The sequence below is a fragment of the Mustela nigripes genome, chromosome 4 (assembly GCF_022355385.1).
Source record: "Mustela nigripes isolate SB6536 chromosome 4, MUSNIG.SB6536, whole genome shotgun sequence".
In the NCBI taxonomy this organism is placed as follows: Eukaryota; Metazoa; Chordata; class Mammalia; order Carnivora; family Mustelidae; genus Mustela; species Mustela nigripes.
In genome coordinates, this window is record NC_081560.1 from 182,853,744 (window position 1) to 182,874,307 (window position 20,564).

The 20,564-nt window shown below is 52.3% G+C and overlaps 1 protein-coding gene across 6 annotated transcripts in view; it reads left to right on the top strand.

The window, feature by feature from the left end:
• The window catches only part of TACC2 (transforming acidic coiled-coil containing protein 2), a 188,412-nt gene that overhangs the window by 130,207 nt on the left and 37,641 nt on the right, over positions 1 to 20,564 (top strand). For 3 of the 6 annotated variants that reach the window (XM_059398732.1, XM_059398736.1, XM_059398733.1), the window contains exons 7-8: positions 11,801 to 11,946; positions 18,376 to 19,687. In XM_059398732.1, coding sequence (XP_059254715.1) covers positions 11,801 to 11,946; positions 18,376 to 19,687 — 1,458 coding nt within the window. The remainder of the gene's footprint in view (positions 1 to 11,800; positions 11,947 to 18,375; positions 19,688 to 20,564) is intronic. The other 3 variants (XM_059398734.1, XM_059398737.1, XM_059398738.1) reach the window with 1 other exon arrangement.

The window sequence follows — 20,564 nt, forward strand, 5'->3', positions numbered from 1 at the left end:
AGTGCACCCCAGAACCCAGAACACTCCTTCTCCTTTGCTGATTACAATTTCTGTCAGACTGGCTGTGAATTAATTCAGTAAATATTCGAGTGGATTTATTGCTTGATTTTACAATTCCTCACCCACAGCCATTTTACCAGGCTGTGTGTGTGTGTGTGTGTGTGAGCTGGGGAGGGGAGCCGAGGGTGTGTGGGAAGAGCAAAAAAATCACATTCTTTTCTCATTGCTCTGGAAATTCACCAATCATTGGTATAGCTGTCCCCTGACTACAAGCAGGGACAATGGACTTGGCTCTGGGTTTCTCTGATTATGTTCAGGCGAAGGATATGATACTCCTGGCTGTAGAATTCTGACATGGTAAGGACTGGGGAGAGTAGACACCTTCTGTGTGCCCGGCACGGTCTGAGGGCAGACTCCCTTCTCAGAACGACCTCATGCCATTGGTGGCAGGTGCCACCGCACGGATGAGGAAAAGGGCCCAGGTAAGGTGTGTCAGGAACCTGTCTGAAATCGCTCACCTCCCTGGTGGAGGAGCACAAATTTTGGAGCCAGGTCTGTAAGCACTCTTGTTTATATTTTGTGAATATTGTGCTGGTTTCCTTCTACAAAATTATCCGAATCAGGTCATTCCGATAGTATACGTGAAGAACATGATTTCATTCAGACATTATCTATTCCGAATATTTTTTTAAAGATTTTATTTATTTATTTCGAGGGGGCGTGGGGAGGAGCAGAGGAAGAAGGAAAGGGAGAGAATCCCAAGCAGGCTCCGCACTGAGCACGGAGGGAGCCCGATGGGGGGAGCCCAGCGGGGGACTCGATCCCGGGACCCTGAGATCCTGACCTGAGCTAAAATCAAGAGTCTGATGATTAACCAGCGGCGCCACCCAGGCGCCCCTCTGTTCAGAATTTTTTTAATAAGTGGGTCAAAGACTGTGTGATGCTGCTGCATTATGTATGAGAGAATGGGGTGGAAATATTCTGAAGCAGTCAGTGCCTTCAGGAAATGTGTGTTTTCAAGGCGTTGAACAATACTTATTCTCTGCAACAGTCAGGCTGTTTACAAGTCCTTCTTTTCTTTTTGGTCCCGTAAAGAGATTGGAAGGAAAGGGACAGATTTAAGTGCTGCTCCTTTATCGCACAAAAAGCCTGTTTGCAGACACTGGTAGAAAAATGAGCTTTTAAAATTTTCTACATGCCAGACTTTTTACTAAAGTATTCTAGCTCACGTCCAGGTTTGTTCCATTTATGTTTCTGGGTGCAACGTCATGGTCGTGGCTGAGATACCCAATGCATCCCACATCGCCATTTACTTAGCACAGCTGGGAAGGAACTTTTCCGAAGTTTGTCTTGGTGCTTCACGAGGAGCTGCTGGGGGAGGTATTGGCCGAGTGTCACCTCTGGGCAATGTCGGGAGAATTACTGATGTGCAGATAAATGAAATAAAACAAACTAAACCCACTCTGGGCTCACTTCTTTCAGTTAGCAAAGCTTCAGAGTCTCGATCAAGGTCAGTTGTCTCAGTGGGAGGGCGTGATGCTCTCATCTGTAGTCACAGCTGCTTGGATGGCGCAGGGAGCTCACAATGCTTTCTGGGCCGCTGAGGTTTTTAGCAGACTGGGTGAAATCTACCTGTAAGGTATGTACCCTTGACCCTCAAACCCCACAGGTTTGTGCGACACAACTCCACTTTTGTATGGGTTTTTTTGGCGGCTGTTCAGTACTGTCAATATACTTTCTCTTCCTTACGATTTTCTCAATACTTTCTTGTCTCTGGCTTACTTCTTGTGCAAATACAGTATAAAATACATGTAACATGGAAAATATGTGATGATCAACTCTTTATGTTACCAGGAAGGCTCCGGATCAACAGTAGGCTACTACTAGTCAAGTTTTTGGAGAGTCAAAAGTTATACTTGGATTCTGACGGCTCGTGGGGCGTTGGTGCACCAACCCCTGTGTGGTTCATGGGTCAGCTCTGTATGTTAAAGCGTTGGCCTCAGCGTGAGTCAGTAATGAGTGTGTGCTGAACATTAGGAAGGGGTGAGTATGGGGCGGATAACGTCCCATGCAGTAAGAGCCCTCAAATCCTTTCTCCGTTGCTATTATTAATAATAATTTGCAAGGCTTTGAAGGACCACTCTAAAGACAGAACTATAAGTGATGAATTATAAAGTCAAAACACATGAGCTTTAATTATCGGTAGAAAGGGCAGAATTCAGGTTAGCGGGACAGCCTCCAAATGTGCTTTTCCCCCTTTTGACCAAAGATCAGTGTGGGGTGGTGGTGGTCAGGGATGCAGATGCCCGGCAGGGGTGGAGGGCACGTGCACGCACACACACACATTCACGTTCACACTCACGCTCACACAGGGGCAAGGGAGGGCAGAGGAGAGGAAGACACGTACTGAGACGCGCTCTAGGACAGAGAGAAACCGAACCCAATTCAGAGCCTCAGACAGAGACGCACAGAGATAGACATGGAGACGGACAGACAGACACTTCGGTGAGGGTGCTTTGGACATAAAGAACTTGGGGGCCCAGAAAGCTAAGGCCGGACCGCCCTTGCTCTACTGAGCGGACGGCATCTGCTCTGAGCTTAGCACTTGAGTCTCCTTTGACCCGGTGATGATCTCTCTCTTTGTCCAAGATGCCAATCAGTGAGGGTAACCTGACCTGACCCTCCTGCAGAAGGCTCTTGGCTAACTCTAACTCTTGGGTGTGGTTAGCCTACAGCCTTTCCTGTCACCCGGGGTAGGTTCCAGGAACCTCCAGAGGTTATAGTCAGGAGGGCAGAGCTGGGGCCCCTTGGGCACCCGAGTGGTGGTTGAATGAGGGTTGGGTTAAGGTGAGGCTGAGAGGCAGAGGGCAGGGGAGACCGGTTGGCCTGGCCGGCTGTCCCCATGGGGGCGGTCACGGATCCAGATGTGGAAACCCTGTTGTTTGGTCCCTCGCCCTGGAGTTGGTGATGCCCTGGAAACCGTTGGCACCCAAACGTGGTAGAGACTGATTCACACCCTCCAGCCTGCCAATGCGCAGGAGCCCCTGGTACGTAGAGGAGACCCACTGGTTTGGGACAGGGAGCACAAGCCCTGTGCTTCGTCTCGGTTCTGCCCCTGCAGGGCCACTGGGCCCCTCGGTTCTGGATTGTCACCCTCCGGCCCCAGGAGGACTGGAGCTTCCTGAGAGCAGGGAGCTGGGGTGTCCGACGTGGTCGCCCCGGTGCCCAGCTCGGAACAGGTGTCCAGCCCAACTGAAACTGTGGAATGATGTCCACATGCCTTGCCTGTTTGAGGGCCAGAGGGAGGACAGGTGAGGGAACTGAGGAACAAACCATGACATGCGCTGAGGTGCGCGGTCCCTGCTTGAGGCCCCCATCCTGGAACCCAGGCAGTGCCCAGGAAGGCACCCCGAAATCAGAGCGATGCTTGTGCCGTGTGCCGGGTGAGCTCGCGAAGCAGGATGGGTGCTTCTTGCCGGCTGCGGGGGCACCTGAAGGGGCAGGTCCCAGGCGGGCAGGTCTGTCCTAGGCTGTGCGCGAGGAAGGCTAGGTTCTGGCTGCTGCCCTTTCCCCGAACTCCTGGTCAGCTCCTTCCCTTACACCATGTTGCCTTGGACATAATCCAGCAAATCAGACCCAGCCAAGCTCCGTTCCTTGCATCCTGGACCCTTGGGCTTTGGGAGATCACACTGAGCAGATCTGGGAAGGCCACTGGCGTCCCCAGCATTGTGGCTGGGCTCTGCCCCCTTCAGGCCAGCATCCTGCCAGCGTGCGCTTGTGCTCGGATACTCCTTTCAGATTACAGAAACCACACATTGTTGTCTATGTGTAGGTCTATATCTGTCTCCACACAGATATGCGTGTGTTATGTAAATATGCATGGGTGTTCATGTATATTTGCATATATATCTAATTGTTGTGTCCCAGATAAGCTTGCACTCTATGTAATTCCTTAATTTGCTGTTTTTTCCTGCTTATTACTCAATTTGGAGCTATCCTGACTATACACGTGAACCCATCACGCCCGCGTCAGCCATGTGGGTGCTGGGGGAGGGGGGCCTCTGGTACCTGCGGGGCGCTGGGGACACCCTAGGGGTTCAGCAGGCATTACTCTTCTTTCCGAGTTGCTGCATCGTCTTTGACGGCCCTTCTGTCTCACAGATCACTCAGGCTTCCTGGATGCTGCCTACGTGTCTGTCTTCCCTGCTCCTTCTCATTTGTTTTGGTTTCAGAAATGAGGTAGGAGACTGTCTTGGTCTGCGGAGGCTGGAATGACAAAAGTGCCGCAGACGGGGCGGCTTCAACAACAGACGTTTATTCCGTGCAGTTCTGGAGGCTGGGGAATCCACGGTCCAGGCACGAGTGGATTGGGTGTCTGGTGCGGACCTGATTCCTTGGTCATAGATGGTCGTGTTCTCTCTGCGTCCTCACGTGGCAGAGGGGCAAGGCTCTTCCCTGGGGCTTGTTTTGTAAGGGGCGCTCCTACCCTTCATGGGGCCCGAGCAGCTTCGAGTCACGTCCATCACATTGAGAGTGAGATTTCAGTGCGAATGTGGGGAACACACACAGACACACACACACACACACACACACACACACACACAGACACACACACACACACACACACAGTCCGTAACACAAACCCATTAGAACAGCATATAAAAGGAGGATAAGTGTGTTTTCAGACAAGACCAGAAGAGCTTTTCATTGAGGAAGGTGCAGGGTCTTCAGCATACGTGGTTGAACAGAGACATTTCTGTGTCTCCCTGACTGCTGGTGCTGTCTTAGCTGCGTGGGAGACTGCTTGTTAGCCGTCGGACTGGGCACAGTGCTCTGGGGTTCTCTCTAGAGAAAAGAGCAGGACCCTTAACGACAGTCTGCTGGAAGCTCCTTCTTAGGTCTTTCTCAGTTCTGTGTGTCCCATCTTTTCTTGCTGGTGTCTATAAATATCTTTTTTCCAGTTGAGTTTTTAAGAAGCTGAGTTTAAAGATTCCAGCTTAAGTTACCCAAGCAAGGAGTTCAGCTACAAAGATGAGATTTTGGCGATATCGTTGCAGAAGGCAAGGGCATTGAAGGGCAGTCGAGGCCTTTCTTTCCTTCTCTCTCTCTCTCTCTCTTTCTTTCTTTCTCCTGAGACTTGATTGGCATTCTGGCATTTCTCCAGGATCCAGTTACAAACAGGTAGAATCAGGAGCCCAGGGCTGCTGGCTCGGCCTCCATCCGATGTGGCCTGCGCGAAGGCACTCGGCCCTTGGAGCGTCTGCTCTGCTAAGTGCCCGGTATTGCTGCAGAGAAGCCAATTTCAAAACAAAGTGTGTAGGGATGTTTCGCTGGGCACATGTGTACACACCGTTGCAACCCACACCAAAGCCTCCTCCATTCTGGAAACCCTCCCCGAACCTGGGGTGTGTGGGTGGTGTGCACTTGGAGGGAAGGATGAAGTCAAGGTCAGTGTGACCCCGAGAGTCCCTTTGCCTGGCAGGACAGACATCCCACATAGTGTGTAGGCTCCAGATTCTCCTTCATGCCCAGATCGGTAGCTGTGACGAAATGAAAAGGAAGACTTAGCTTGCTAGGAAGTTCCCCCAGTTTCTAAGGGCTGGAGGCCAAGGGCAGAATCAGAGCTGCAGTAATACAGGGAAAGGATGATCCTTACAGTTATTTTTCCCAGTTAGGATGGACAAACCATCCAAGGGCCCAGGTGGTCAAGTGACTGGCCCTTGTTCACCCAGATAGAGGGAGCGACGTAGCTGGCGGGAATTTCAGTCTGGAAAACTCTAGCAGCCTGGCTCGCCAGTTCTAGCTCTGTGTTCGTGGAAGACGGCACCTGACTGTGGTCTCCTCAGTCACCTCACAGCTCAAGAAGGGTCTTAGCTCTTGGTCGTGTTGAAATCATGTTCCTGAAATAATGACCTGAATGTTGAGGAGGGATCCTGCACAGCGGATTCCTTTTCTGTCCGCACGACGGGCACAGGACCGTGATGGACTCTCTTCGGTCAGCCCGAAAACGGGGCCCGTCTGGTCAGGATGTTTGGACCAGGAGGGGAGCCTGTGTGGGTGCGCGCGCGGGAGTACGTGCCCATGTGACGACAGAGACAGCGTTTCTTGTCAGGGCTGTCTGGAGGGGAATATTTTGATGAATCGAATTTAATGCAAAGCAGTTTCAAAAATACCCTCTCACGTACAAACCCATCAGATCCTTACATGCGGAGAGGAAGGAGCTGGTCTGATCTGCTGAGAGCTCCGTTTTGTTTCTGGAAGGTCTCCCTCTCTTCAGCAATGACAGGCGTTCTCTTGGCCTGGAGGATCTGAGCCTCCTCTCGACAGCGGGCTCTGGGCCAGCACTATGACATCTCTCTGGGTTTGGTCTCAAAGGGAGGGAGGCCAGAGGGACGCCTGTAGTCTTGCTCGGGAGTGGGGCGTATGTCACGGAAAGTGGGTCTCCTGGGGCCCTGCCTGTGGCTTTTCACTCTTGGTGGGCAGGTGGTTGCAAAACCTCAGTCCCCAGGCTCCCTTTCACTAGAATCCTGAGAAATTGCTGTAGAAATAGACGACTTTCTACATAGTAACTTCCCTTTAGCCATGCTGTAGAAGGATCTCTTTCTTATGTCTGGGTGCCTCAGGCAGTTGAACGTCCAACTCTTGGTTTCAGCTCAGGTCATGATCTGGGGATTGTGGGATCAGGCCCCACATGGGGCTCCACGCCCAGCACGGAGTCATCCCTCTCCCTTCTCTACTGCCCCTCCCCCAGCTCCTGCTCTCTCTCTCTTTCTCCCTTGATCTAAAATAAATAAATAGATAAAATCCTTAAAGAAAAAAGAATGAACTCTTTCTTGGTAATCAGATAGCACGTAGGTACAGGTAACTTTAGATTTTCAGGGGGCGGGGCACTGCGGCTAGGAGGTGGGGGTTGCCTTCTTATGTGCAGGCAGCGTTTAATGAAAGCAGGCTGGTGCCATGGAAGGCCAACCTGAAGCTCTGCCAAAATGGGCTGGTTACCTTGGGAAGTCGCCGCAGCTCTCCTGGCCTCAGTTTCCTTTCCTGTTTAAAAGGACGTGGTAAGCGTGTCGGGATAGGACATTTTCTTCCATCTTCAGAGTTGGAAGATTCATTCTACTGTGTCTGAGATTTCTTTTCCTGAGCCCTTGAATTACTTCCCATAAAACTTGAGCAAAATGTAACTGTTTAATGATAAGCTGAAAAACTACGTTTATAGCGTCTCTTTAGTAAGAGATGCCCAGGTTTGGGGGCACGTGGCTGACTCAGTCTGTAGAGCGTGTGACTCTTGATGGGGAGGTTGTTGAGTTTGAACCCCACGTTGAAACCCACGTTGGGTGTAGGGATTGTAAATAAACTTAAAAAGAAAAAGAGGGCCTCCCGGGTGGCTCAGTTGTTAAGCGTCTGCCTTCAGCTCAGGTATGATCCCAGGGTCTTGGGATCGAGCCCCGCATTGGGCTCCCTGCTCAGCAGGGAGCCTGCTTCCCCCTCTCCCACTCCCCCTGCTTGGGGTTCCCTCTCTCGCTGTGTATCTTTCTGTCAAATAAATAAATAAAATCTTGAAAAAAAGAGATAATCGTATTTTATTTATACATGGATACATTCACACATACTTTTGTGTATATGTGATTTTATTATACTAACTTTTATCATTTATTATGCTAACCTATATTACATTAATGTATTCTTTGGTGGGTGTTGATCTTACACTGTTTTGTTGTTATAGTTCATAGAAGGAAAACCTGAAAATACTGAGAGTTAAGCAAAAAGATAGGGCAACGGGCCCTAGGGAGTTCTACATTTTGCCAGCTGGCTCACTTTGGGGACAGTTTCCACATAGTGCTCTGTTTTAATACGGTGCGTCATCTGTGGAGGGACTGATTTCTTCATTGTGTGCTCAGCGGGAGCTCAGAACTGTCTAGAGATTCTCTGAAATCTGAAAACATATTCAAAAAAATACTCTTAATACTTTGCTAACATACAGCTGGGAGCTTGGCGGGTTTGGTTTTGGTGGCTAGCACGGTCTCTCTGCCCTCGGGGTTACACGTTTCTGTCTTTCCTTGCCGTCCGTGCACACTACACTGCGTGGGGTTGGATACCATCAGCATATGGCCTGGTGGTGATGGATGAATTGGTTTTGTACCGCTACATAGCTACTCGGCCCTGTCTGCCTTACTCGAGAAGATCCTGTGTTCATAGGACAAGCCATGAAAAAACAGGTGCTGTTTGCAGTCAGTCATCGTCTGTGTCAGGACTGCCAGCCCGGGAGCTATCAGCAGGTCTGATGCTGCGATTGGCATCCCCGACCCCTGGTGTCAGGTTTTCAAGTTTGTCAAGACAGCTTTATTATTCCCAGTGATAGACTTTGTCATAAGAATATATTATAAATTGAGCTTATAAAATCAATGAAATACTGCTTTGCTCCACCCAGGGGATGTATTTGGAAGAAGAATTCTGCTGTTGAGAATGTTTGGAAACCACCAAGACAGTGAAAAGGGCACAGATCTTATAGGCATACAGTTCTAGATTTGAGCCCATCTGCCATTGCTTGCTAACTAGATGGCCAAGGGCAAAGTAATTTGCTTCCCTAAGCCTTAGTGATGCCATCTGTAAAGTGAGCCTGCTCTCTAGCAGGCGGGCTGGTTTGAAGACGAGAGAGAAATGTGCAAATGGGCCTCGCCCAGTGCCTGACTCGTAACAGAAAGTTGGGCATATGATAACCATTATAAAGCTTTTCATGCTGGGACCATATTTCATGCGTGGTCATTATGAGCTAGCTTTTGACATGAGGGAAAGACATATGTCTCATTTTATTTGCATTCATTTGCATATTTGCTTATCTAATAACATAGCACCCGTCTATCCTGGTGAATGCATTTCCCTCTAATTTAGAGATGTTTTAGCAGACTGGAGTGGCACGTTCTTTCTGATGCATCTTTGCAGCAAATTAATTTCCTTTTCTTTCATTTGGAAAGTGTGTGGAGCCATAACAGAATCATTTATTGTACTTTGGTTTTTTTCTAGTAGGGGAAAAAAAAAAAGTCAAACAGCCGACGGGGAGCTGCTTTTCCGCCTTGGGCCTCCAAAGTGCTGCTTTATTTTTATGTACAAGCTCTTTGTGGGTGGACTGCAGAAATCCCTGCTCTCAGAAATGTTTCTGAGCCCTCTGGGAAACTGAACAGGGGGAAAAGAGCTAATTAAAAAAGCTGCCATCCGCCTCCTCTAATTAACTTGCTCTCTGCTCCTGGGAGAGAGCGCGGAAATGTGAACACAACGCAGGCATCACCGGAAGTGAGGGCCATTCTCGTGGTCCACGGTCCCCCGTGGTGTTTTGATGCAGAAACGGTTCATGGTCAACAGGCAAGGAGCCACAAAGGGGCTTGATGGGCCGTCTCCCTCCCAACAGGGCAGTGGTGAATGGCGGTCCCTTCCGAGCAGGTGCACGGGCCGGGCAGCTGCAGCCTGGGAGACCTCATTGGAATTCAGCAGCTCGGACCCAAGAGCATCCGGCTCTCCCTGTCGCTTGCTCATGCTGAGAGAAAGAGTAGGGGTCCTTTGTGCTCTAAGGCTGTGCATCGCCAGGGCCCAGGGCTACAGAAGCGACGGGAGGAGCACGCAGCCTCTCACTCCGTGTCCCGGCTGCACGCTGGGGAAGCCTGCTGTGTCCGTGGCCGGCAGTGCAGAAAACTCCTTGCTGACATCTTGGACAGATTTAGATCCCAGAGATACAACCAGAGAATCAGGGTGGGACTTTAGGGGACAGAAGCTATCCTTTGGCAAAGATGGCTTTTGCCTCCTGGCGGATGTGGCCCCTGGTGGAGTGGGCCCAGTGGATGTGGACAGCGGTGACCAGCAGTGGAGAAGCCAGTCTGATGGCCCTTCAAGGAAGCTCTGGAAAGAGGCAAGTTGGCTCCGTGTGTCTTGTCAGTGTTGCCCCTGACGCAAGCCGTGCTGGGGGCAGGGTGACAGCCAGGGCCCACCAGGGTGATCCAAACTCTTGGTTCTCTTTGCTACTCCATTGTGTAACTTCCTCATGTTTTTCATGCCAGTGAAGGAACCTTGCAAAACTCAGGTACCTTGATCTATTGTTTTCCTTCACTTTCCCTGGACAAAAGCTAAGGCCTTTGATATTAACGTGTGTTTGTAAAAAGTCAGCGCGGCTGTCCTGTGTGTGGTGGTTGAGTCTTTCCTCATGAAATTTGATAGTGTGCAAGTTTCAGCTCCCCGGAGCCCATCAAAAGCTTCTTGGGTGTTTCTGTTCATCTCTTTGGGCCCTGGGAGGGTTTTGCGGTGGGTTGCAGGAGCCAGGATCCTGAGGGATGGGGTCTTTGGCACTGGTAAAACGAGTCACTAACAAGTCATAAAAGCATCAGTGTGTACATTTTTCTGAAGGAGAACTCCCCAAATGGCTGTTTTTTCCTGTGCTGGCTGACGGTGGAGGGATTGGCTGGCTTCCTGCTTCTCTCCCCCAGCTGGCAGACGGTCTATAGAAGAGGCTGCCCTGTGTGGAGGTCATGAGTGCTTTGACCTTGTGGGAGCTCAGCAGCAAGAGCGTTCCGTGCTCCGTGCTCTCCTGGCTCGGCCACCTCTGATTACGTGTCTTCACCCAGATTTGCCAGTTGGGTCACGCATGCTAGCCGCGGCCCTGAGTATCCGCTCTCTTGCTAATGACCTTGCTTGTTGCAAATGAGCGAGTGGCATCTTAGTCTCTGTATGATGGCTTGAGTAGGGACTCAGCCCAGGGCATGCCCTTCTGGCAGCCTTGAGTGGGGTTGGTCCAGGATTGCGCCCCGCTGGGCATTTGAGCAAGGGAGGAGCTGCCCCGTGGCCTGGGGACGCAGGCCTGGCTCCATGATTTGGGGAAGTTTCATTCTTTCTGGCTTAAAATTGAACCCCCTGTAGAAGCAGAGTGCTGGAGAAGGGCTGTCCACTCTGGGTTTTCCAGAGCCCAGGACACGGGCTTTCGTTGGTTGAGGAGCCTCCCCCTTATTTCTGGGTGGGGTGGGTGTCCTGTGGGTGAAATTTTGGTCCAGTTCTCTGGATGAAGAGTTTTCTTTGAGATCAGACCTTTGGGTAGAGTGGCAGTGGTTGTTACTGTATCACGGAGATCAGCAGGCTGTGTTTGTGTCTTGGTCCGGCACATCCTCCAGAGATCTGGCTTGCCAGCTTCCATTCATTCATTCATTCAACAGATGTGTATGCACTGCCTCCTGGCTTAGGCTCAGAGGTGCTGTAATAAGTAAGGCCTGCTGCCCTCATGGCCTTGAAGCTCAGGAGATGAGAATGATAATTAACACAATTAGGAGGTGACTAAATCTACATTAAGTTCTGAGAAGCTCCGGGAAGGAAGGGCGGCAGGAGAGAATGATGGGTGTGGAAAGGCCGAACGCGATTTGGTTTCACGGAGTGGGGACCCTACGATGTGTTGGAACCATGGCAAAGAAATGTGTTTCTGTGACTGTCTGTTTGACCGACTGGGTGCCAGAGTTGATCAAAAGATTCCCCTGTTTGTTTTTGTCACTGAGGCCAGAAATACGTATTTCTCATAGGGCTAAGTTCAAAGCATATGTCATTTGGGAACAAAGCGGGTGATAATGAGATTCAGTCTTGGGAATCATGCTGGGAAATGACTTTCCTCACATCTGTCCTCAAATAGCTTCATCGGGCAACCAGCCCGGTTCTAGGGGTCCCAGGCAGGGATCCAAGGGCCACATGGCCTCAGCAGCAGGGGCCCCTGGCCCCTCAGAGCCGACTTGGCTCAGACGCCTGCCTAACCCCGTTTCTCTCCTTCTCTCTCCATCAGGAGTTCTGACTCTGAAGAAGCATTTGAGACCCCCGAGTCGACGACTCCTGTCAAAGCTCCACCAGCCCCTCCCCCACCACCCCCCGAAGTCACTCCAGAACCTGAGGTCAGCGCGCAGCCCCCCCTGGAAGAACCAGGTAACCAAGGTCAGGTGCTCCCCTCGGGGAAGCCTGGGAGCAGCCCTGGGCTAGGGCAGCTGGAGGGGTGCCCCCTCCCTGCTCGGAGCTCGTTTTGTGAGTGAAAACTAAGAGTGAGCAGATACTGCAGATTATTCTGTCTGCTTTGAAGGTGTTTGGGGGGGACCTGTGGGAAATGCCTTCTTTAGCTCTGGGTACCATTTACTTGGCATCCAGAATGGGGCTTAAGGGGACGAGGGGGTCTGGGAGGTTTTTATTTGCGATTCTATCTTGGATTCTAATAGGTGGCCCTTGGCTCCCATCAGAACACTGGTGCTTGACAGCCCACATGAATCTGCATTTTTATGAAAGACCATAGCCCCCCTGGGCTTGGGAATGGAGATACATAGTAAATGGGAAAGAAGAGAAAGCCATAGATAGCCAAACCCATGCATGAATGGTTCATTTATTCCTCGTTAACCTCAAGTTACCTGATTTCGTATCACTTTCCTGCCTCCTTTCTCCCCTCGTGAGACTTAAAATGTGGATCTTTCCATACCTTTCAGTTGTGGTTGCTGGAGGTGCCAGGGGATGGGACAGATCTCGTTCCCCAGCCCCCGACCCGGCCAGGGTTTTGTGCCTGTATCCTCCAGCTACACCTCCAGTGTGCAAGTTTAACACGAGACCTGGAAGGAGACGGGGACAGCCCGAACTGGCCCAGCAGACTGGTCGGCGAGCCAGGCGGTACCATTCTTAGACCTGGACCACCTTCCTGCATTGGGCTGTGTGTTCTAGTGGACCCCACTCTGGCTTTCCTCCAGCCACGGTCTTCTCTCTGTGGTGAGGCTGTAGGGCCCATCTCCTCCTAAACCACCTTCTGGACACTCTGGACACCCTTTCTCATGGCCCTCTTCCCAGGGCTGACTGTGCCCATGTTTATACCTCTCAGCCAAGGAGGAACTGAGGTGGGGTGTCCACACACCTGTGCTCAAGGCCACCCCAGGTAAGGGATGGAGCTGGAGTGGGAGGAGGAGGAACAAGTGTAGGGCTGGGCCTCCATTCATACTCTTGCCCTGGCCAGAAGCCTGATGAACTGTAAAGTCAAATGATATTTTGACCTCGATGTTGGTTTTACAAAGAAATGGGCAGAATTCTTTCTGCCTATTCTAGGTTCAGATAGGCTGTTACTTTAGAAAGGGTAGACACTTGGAAGCTGATTCGTTTTTTTTTTTAGATGCTCTTCATTTATTTTCAGAGAGACACAGCGAGAGAAGGAACATAAGCGGGGGGAGTGGGAGAGGGAGAAGCAGGCTTCCTGCCGAGCAGGGAGCCTGATGTGGGACTCTATCCCAGGACCCTGGGATCATGACCTGAGCTGAAGGGTGATGCTTAACAACTAAGCCACCCAGGCGCCCTTCCTAACCAGATAGGCTCCCCAATCCTGAGGGAAAGGGTTAGGACCATTTGGGGGGGGCAGGTGTCTTTGCTGGTGTCTGACAAATGCTGTTTTTATAGTCTTCCGTCTCTGATAGCTCGGCTAGTAGTATCTGATTCTGCATGGCTAGTCTAGGGGCTAGGCCCTGAGAGAGGAATTGTTGCAATTTATTTGATTTTAAGGTAGAGGAGGAACCAGAAGGTCTGCTGAGAGGGTTTTAACATTCCCATTTTTTCTTTCATATTATGAAGCATATAACAATTCATTTCTTAAAATACTATAAAAAAATCACCCTTAGGTTTAATGGAAAGGGAATGACAAATAGATCGTCATCCCTAGATCAAACACGTGATTGGAAATCAACCATCCTTTTTTTTGTGGGTACAAGTTTATGGCCACAGATACATGAGCTGCTCTGGGAAAGAACTGAGAAGAAAATGATGGTGCATCACAGCGTACGGCCCATTCTCCTGCACCAAGGAGTGAACAGGGAAGGGCCATTGTGTGAGCCCATGTGCCACTTCTGGGGTTTCCAGCCACATAACCTGACAGAGTCTGGGGATGGTTTGCTGCTTCTGTTCTTGTCTGTGGCCTGCCCTTGTTCCTTCTGCCTGACTTGCGTTTCAACAAAGCAAAGAGCAGTTTCCACTCTTAAAAATAAACAGACGCGCAGCTCCCGCCTCTTTCTAAGAGGGCAACTTCAGAACGAAATGAGCATTGCAGGGGATTAGGAGGAAACCCCCGCCTGGAAGGGGTTGGGGCTGGTAATCGCCACAAGTCACAGCCCCACAGAACCTTGATTGCGTCAGTGGGAGTCTTTGAACCGGGACTTTGTGCTTTTCCTTCTCGGAAAACTCCACTGAAGCTAAATATCCGTGGCTTCCACAATCAGGACTCTTACTGTTGGGACCAGGACCGTGACCGTGACGGCTCAAAGTCTCCCCCGCCCCGCCCTGGGCTTGGGCTGTGCAAAGAGCCATCTGATTCGTGGCTTTTGTTAGAAAAGTCTGCTCATCCATTCTGCAGGCAGTATGGGGCACAGCAGAGGCGTGAGCAGGCAGGTGTGCCCGCTTCCAGAGGTGGCTAGAGGGGAAGAAAAGTTCTTTCCAAGACCCGCTGGGAGGAAAGAGCTCGGAGCATATCTGTTGTTTGGTTCTCTTCTGTAAAGTATCTGGGGTATTGCTAAAGGTGCTGAAAGAGAACTAACAGACTAGACCCTTGGCTATGAATAAAGACATGATTTGCTCCCCTGGAAACCCACGTTGTCGGGAACAACCAGCCTCACCTTGGGTCCAGCTAGCACGGTTGTGCCCCATGGGACAGGAGGATGGTGAGGGGGATGCTGGGTGTTCGCCTGTGTCTGCCCTTCATCTGGGCTGGACTGGGTCAGGACGCAGCTTGTCTGAGCCTGGTTTTGTCTTACCCGTAACGTGAGGAGGGCAGCCTGCCAGCCCTCTGAGGTCCCCCTTCTTTTTCTGACCTTCTCTGGTCCGGGGTTGGCAACGTGCGGCTGCCATCCGGTGGCCTTGTTCCTAGAGCGCAGAACTGGACGACGAGGGACAGAAGGAAATGTCGCATCACTAAATGGCAGCTCCCTTTAAAGTGTCCCCTGAGGCCAGGCCTGCGCTGGGTTCTTTGGGGTGTCATCTCTGACTCAGCCAAGTGTCCTTCCCCGTGCTTACAGCATCCTGCGTGTCAGATGGCATCTCCTGCTTCCCCAGTCAGATGTGCGGCTTCCAGACCTCGCCCTCCGTCTCGCAGCGCAGGGGGGGCTCTGGGGTAGGAACCCGGGCCTCTTGACTCTCTTCCGTTGGGAAACCAGGCTGCTGTGTGCAGGTGGAGTGTGCTGGTGCATGTAAGGACCCCGAGGCAGAGGACGGACACAGTGGTTGTCGGGGCAAGCAGGTGGTCAGTGACCCCACGAACCAGGTTTCGTGGCGCAGAGGTGGGCTCTTTCAATGGTTGTCTCCCTCCAGGGCCATTGCTTCCCCCTGGGGTGAAGACGGTTTCCTTAGCCTCGCTGGGACACTGCCCGGGAAGGCCCATGTGGAAGCCTTAGAGGTGACTGGAGACACCATGCCCGTTCTAGACCTTTCCTTACTGTTCCATGGGAAGTGTGGGCTTTGCAGAGGCCCAGGTTGGGTTCCACATGGTAGTTCGAGGCCCCCGTCTTCAGATTAATTCAGGCTCTTCTGGCCCTGAAATGGGCCTTGTGGAACGATCTGCTAACGACCACACAATGAGACTGGTTCTCGGCCAGGGATCACGGTGCCCCTCAAGGGGACATTTGGCAATTTTTGGAAACATTTTTTTTTTAAGATTTTATTTATGTATTTCAAAGAGAGAGAGCAAGCACACAAGAAGGGGGAGGGGCAGAGGGCAAGGGAGAAGCAGAGTCCCCACTGGGCAGGGAGCCCAACGTGGGGCGTGATCCTGGAATCCCGAGATCATGACCTGAGCCGAAGGCAGATGCTTAACCAACTGAGCCACCCAGGTGCCCCTAAAACATGGTCGCAGCTGGGGTTGGTGTGCCAGTGGCTTTTTGTGGGTAAGAGGCTGAAAATGCTGCCTGACAGCTTACAGTGAACGGCACAGCACCCCCTCCCCCCTAACAAGTAGCCGTCCCGATATGGCCCAGTGCCAAGGCCGAGACACCCTGCAGCAAGACTAGGTTTCCTGGTCCGTGATGAGTTAATTCGGGAATGTCCGTGAAGAGGAGAGGACGGTGGGCAGGTAGGAGCTTTCCTTCTGCGCCAGACGATGAGCAGATGGCAGCCTGTTCCCTGATTCTGGGGAACCACCGACCGTCTGAGGGTCTCAGAAGGCCCGGGGCAGCTTGAGAGAGAGGAGACTGGTGGTTGTGGGCCTCGCTTTAGAAACAGTGGGATGGACTGAGGCTCCTTCTCCCTCCTGCAAGGCCCCCTTGAAAGCCCCTGTTCCCCTGGGTCCTCTGGTCCTTCTCTGTCCTCTGTGTCATGTGTTTGGGCAAGAGGATAGGCTGTTTGAGGGGACCAGGCTCTGGAGGAAGCAGAGAGAGGGAGTTGGTTTTGGAAAGAAGCAGGGAGGAGACTTCTTCTTTTGAGATGGGAAGGAAGTGGGAGTGTTCCCGAGGTGCGGGAGGAGTCGTTTGCTGGCAGAGATGTGAGGCTTTAAGGAAGCGACCCCCGGCTTCCAGGGCATCAGCTACAAGTAGGGCCTGGGGGGCACCGGGGGCAGGAGAGACTGGAACGTTTAGAACCGTGAATGCACCTGCTTCCAGAAGGTATCTTCGATTCTGGAGGTGCTTACTGAGCCCGCAACAGAAAGTGTGACCAATCCAGGAAGAGCAGAGATGAGTCAGACGCAGTCCTGAACTCAGGAAGCTTGGACTTTCTTGTGTGGTCGTGGCCTGGGCCGGGTTCTCTGTCAGGTGCTCCAAGGGAAATGCCTGCTCGCGAGCAAGTCGGGGCCATCACACGAGCACGCCCGCCCGCGCATTTGCAGTCGCGAGCACAGATTGCTCCGAGATGTCCAGCGAGAGGCCCATGTGGGGTTAGCTGAGCGCGTCCCAAGCCATGTCCGTTTGTGGGGATGAGGGCCGGGGCTGCCAGACTCCGCAAACGGAAATAGAGGGTGTCCGGTTACATCTGAATCCCGGATAATCAACAAGGAATTACCAAGACAAATTTCTACGAAAACCCTTTTTCAAGGATCTGAAATTCCAAGTTAACTGAACGCCTGTGTTTTATCTGGTCTCTGTCGCAGCCGGGCACAGGGTGGGTGCCAGGGGCGTAACTCGCATTAGTGAAACACTACTTTGGGAGCGCTGCCCCAGGCCATACCTGCGCCAACTCGCCAGTCCCTTCTTCTGCAGACCTCTTCCCAGCATTTGTCCTTCTTTGTCCGGTGACGTATTGTTAGTTTCCTGGCCCATCCTCTTCTGGCGTGCTGACTGCCCAGGACAGCTGTGAACCCAGAAATGCATGAAAGGCACCAGCTGGTGCAGGCAGAGCCCAATGGGGCCGAGCCAAGGCCAGGATGGCCAGAACTCCATGGAGCCGTGGGGTCATGAGGTGATGGAGCAGCCTCTGTGGCCGGCAGTGGCCGTGGGCGTGGGCAGGCCGGGAGGAAGAGCAGCAGAGAGGAGAGGGACTGGACCGGAGGAGAGGCCAGGAAGGGGAGCATGGCAGGCAGGCCTAGAGGGAGAGATTACAAGGGATGCCTGGTCTAGGGACAGGTGGCAGGCAAGGCGTGTTGCAGTGGCCTGGGGCCTCCACAGAAAGTCTGCCTGTTGCTCCTCACAACAAGCTCCGAGTAGTCAAGAACAGGCCTGATGGTAGTAATGGCTGTCTCTCTCCCTTGCTTTAGTCACACTGGCCTCTGTTATTTCTTTAACATGCCAGGTGAGCTTCTACCCCAGGGCCTTTGCACTTTCTGCTCCGGTACCTATGATGCTTCCCCCTTCCCAGGGCAGGGTGGGGAGGGGGCAGATATCCTCCTGGTTCACGTCTTTACCTTGTTTCTGATCTTTGCTTATGTTTTTCCTCCTTGGAGGGCTTTGCCAACAACTTTATTTTAAAATTGCAATGCCCCTACTCTGTCTTTATTTTTCTCTGTAGTGCCTATCACCATCTGGCCATCTATACATCTTACTTATTTGTTTCTAAACTGTCCTCTCCCTGAAGGATGTAATTTCCGGGAGGGTGAGATTTGGTCTGTTTTGTTAATTGTTGAGTCCGCAACTCCCACAGTGGTGCCTGGTCCTGACTGGGAATTTGGTAAAGGTTTTTTCTGAATGACTGAATGATTTGAGCTCTTCCCTACACAGCCCTCATCACTCCCATTTTACAGATAAGTGACCGTAGGGTAAGGCTACCCTCCTGGAGGGTAGTGATGGGTGAGAGCAGGCTTTGTACCCCAGCACTGTGCCCCCTCAGTGGGGGCCCAGGGGAAGGGGCTGGGCCTCTGCTCAGAGGGTAGCAGTCTGCCCGAAATGCTCCGGTGTCCTGTGTCCTTCAGTGACTCCTCTGCTTCCTCTTCCTCAGGCTGCGGTTCCGAGCCGGCCTCTGTCCCCGATGGCCCACGCAGCAGCTCGGTGGAAGGGAGCCCCTTCCGCCCCCCGTCACACTCCTTCTCTGCCGTCTTTGATGAAGACAAGCCTATAGCCAGCAGCGGGACTTACAACTTAGACTTTGACAGCATCGAGCTGGTGGACGACTTCCAGACCTTGGAGCCCCGCTGCTCAGACTCTAAGAGTCAGGAATGCAAAGTGAACACGCGGAGGAAATCCACCGATTCTGTGCCCGTCTCCAAGTCCACGCTGTCCCGCTCTCTTAGCCTGCAAGCCAGTGACTTTGATGGTGCTTCTTGCTCAGGCAACCCCGAGGCCGTGGCCCTGGCCCCAGATGCATATAGCACAGGTTCAAGCAGTGCTTCCAGCACCCTTAAGCGAACTAAAAAGCCAAGGCCGCCTTCCTTAAAAAAGAAGCAGACCACAAAGAAACCCACCGAAACCCCCCCAGTAAAAGAGACACAACAGGAGCCAGTGGAGGAGAATACTGTCCCCAGTGAGGAGAATCAAGCGCTAGAGACAAAACCGGAATTGGCCAAGACGGAGGGTTCTGTCCCAGCCCTCTTGGAGGAGACGCCCCTGGAACCCACTGCTGTGCCCAAGGCTGCCTGCCCTCTGGACCCCGAGGGTGCCGAAGGGGCCGTCCCCCCATCTTCTGGAAGTGGCAGAGTGCAGAACTCACCTCCGGTTGGAAGGAAAACGTTGCCCCTTGCCACGGCTCCAGAGGCAGTGGAGGTGACCCCATCCGATAGTGGGGGGCAGGAGGACTCCCCAGTCAAAGGGCTCTCGGTGAGGCTGGAGTTTGACTATTCTGAGGACAAGGGTAGTTGGGATACCCAACAGGAAAACCCTCCTCCTACCAAAAAGCTAGGCAAAAAGCCGGTTGCCAAAATGCCCCTAAGGAGGCCAAAGATGAAAAAAACACCCGAGAAACTCGACAACACTCCTGCCTCGCCTACCAGATCCCCCGATGAACCCAACGACATCCCTATCGCCAAAGGTACCTACACCTTTGATATTGACAAGTGGGATGACCCCAATTTTAACCCTTTTTCTTCCACCTCAAAAATGCAAGAATCTCCCACACTGCCCCAGCAGTCCTACAACTTTGACCCAGACGCCTGTGATGAATCCATTGACCCTTTTAAGACATCCTCTAAGACCCCCAGCTCGCCTTCTAAATCCCCAGCCTCCTTTGAGATCCCGGCCAGTGCCATCGAAGCCAATGGAGCGGACGGGGATGGGCTGAACAAGCCTGCCAAGAAGAAGAAGACCCCCCTAAAGACGTAAGTTCAGGGGTGCGAGGTGGTAAGACCAGAGGCGGGCCTGTGCGTTGGCTGAGATCCTGGGTCGTGTGTCTGGATGAATGTGGCTGCCCTGACCCTTCCCTCCGTCCGTCTGCCGTAAGGCCGCTAGGTTTGTAGCACTGTCCCTGTTTCAACTTCCTGTCTGCACCCACAGTGGTGGCATTTCCCCGCCACATACCCCTTTGGGTCTAGAGTCCTTGATCCTTTGTCGTCTTAGGACAGTGGTTTAAAGCATTATTTTTAGCTGCAGACCTGACATTTGATTCCAGGGGAGTGTGGAAGGGCCCATAAAGAAGGGACTGTCCAGTAGAGACTTGGTCAACCTTCCGTTGGTGACTTAGCTTTTCCCTGGTTAGCATGGGAATTGCTTTTTGGGGTGGCCTACAAGCTAGGGAGAGCTATCTTGGAAATATTGTTAGAATCTGTAGGATTTGCATCTGCCCTTTAATGGTCCCGAAGCGAGAGATCTGGCCTGGACCCCTCCCTGCCCTGCAGCCAGCCCGTGTGAAGTACCTCGTTTGTGCTCATTCGTGTTTCTGGCCATCTTTTGCGCACAAGACTCCAAGGCTCTGGGAGGTCCAGAAGAGATCAATGAGAAAACAGTCCCTGGGTGGCCCTTCCTAATCAGTCCTGCTGTCCATACCCCTGCCAAGTAGGGTACCCTTCAGGACTCCATGTCAGTGCCTCTGGCATCCAGACCCAGACCCAGCTGTCACCTGGATGGCTGCGGGTCCCTGCTCAGGATGTGGGTCCCAGCGTAGTGGGATTGGTGCTTAGAGCCTTTCTCCTGCCCTCCCGGGAAGTATGGTCAGTAGTTGAACAAGGCCCAGAGACCAGGCTTCTGCCTCCAACTCGG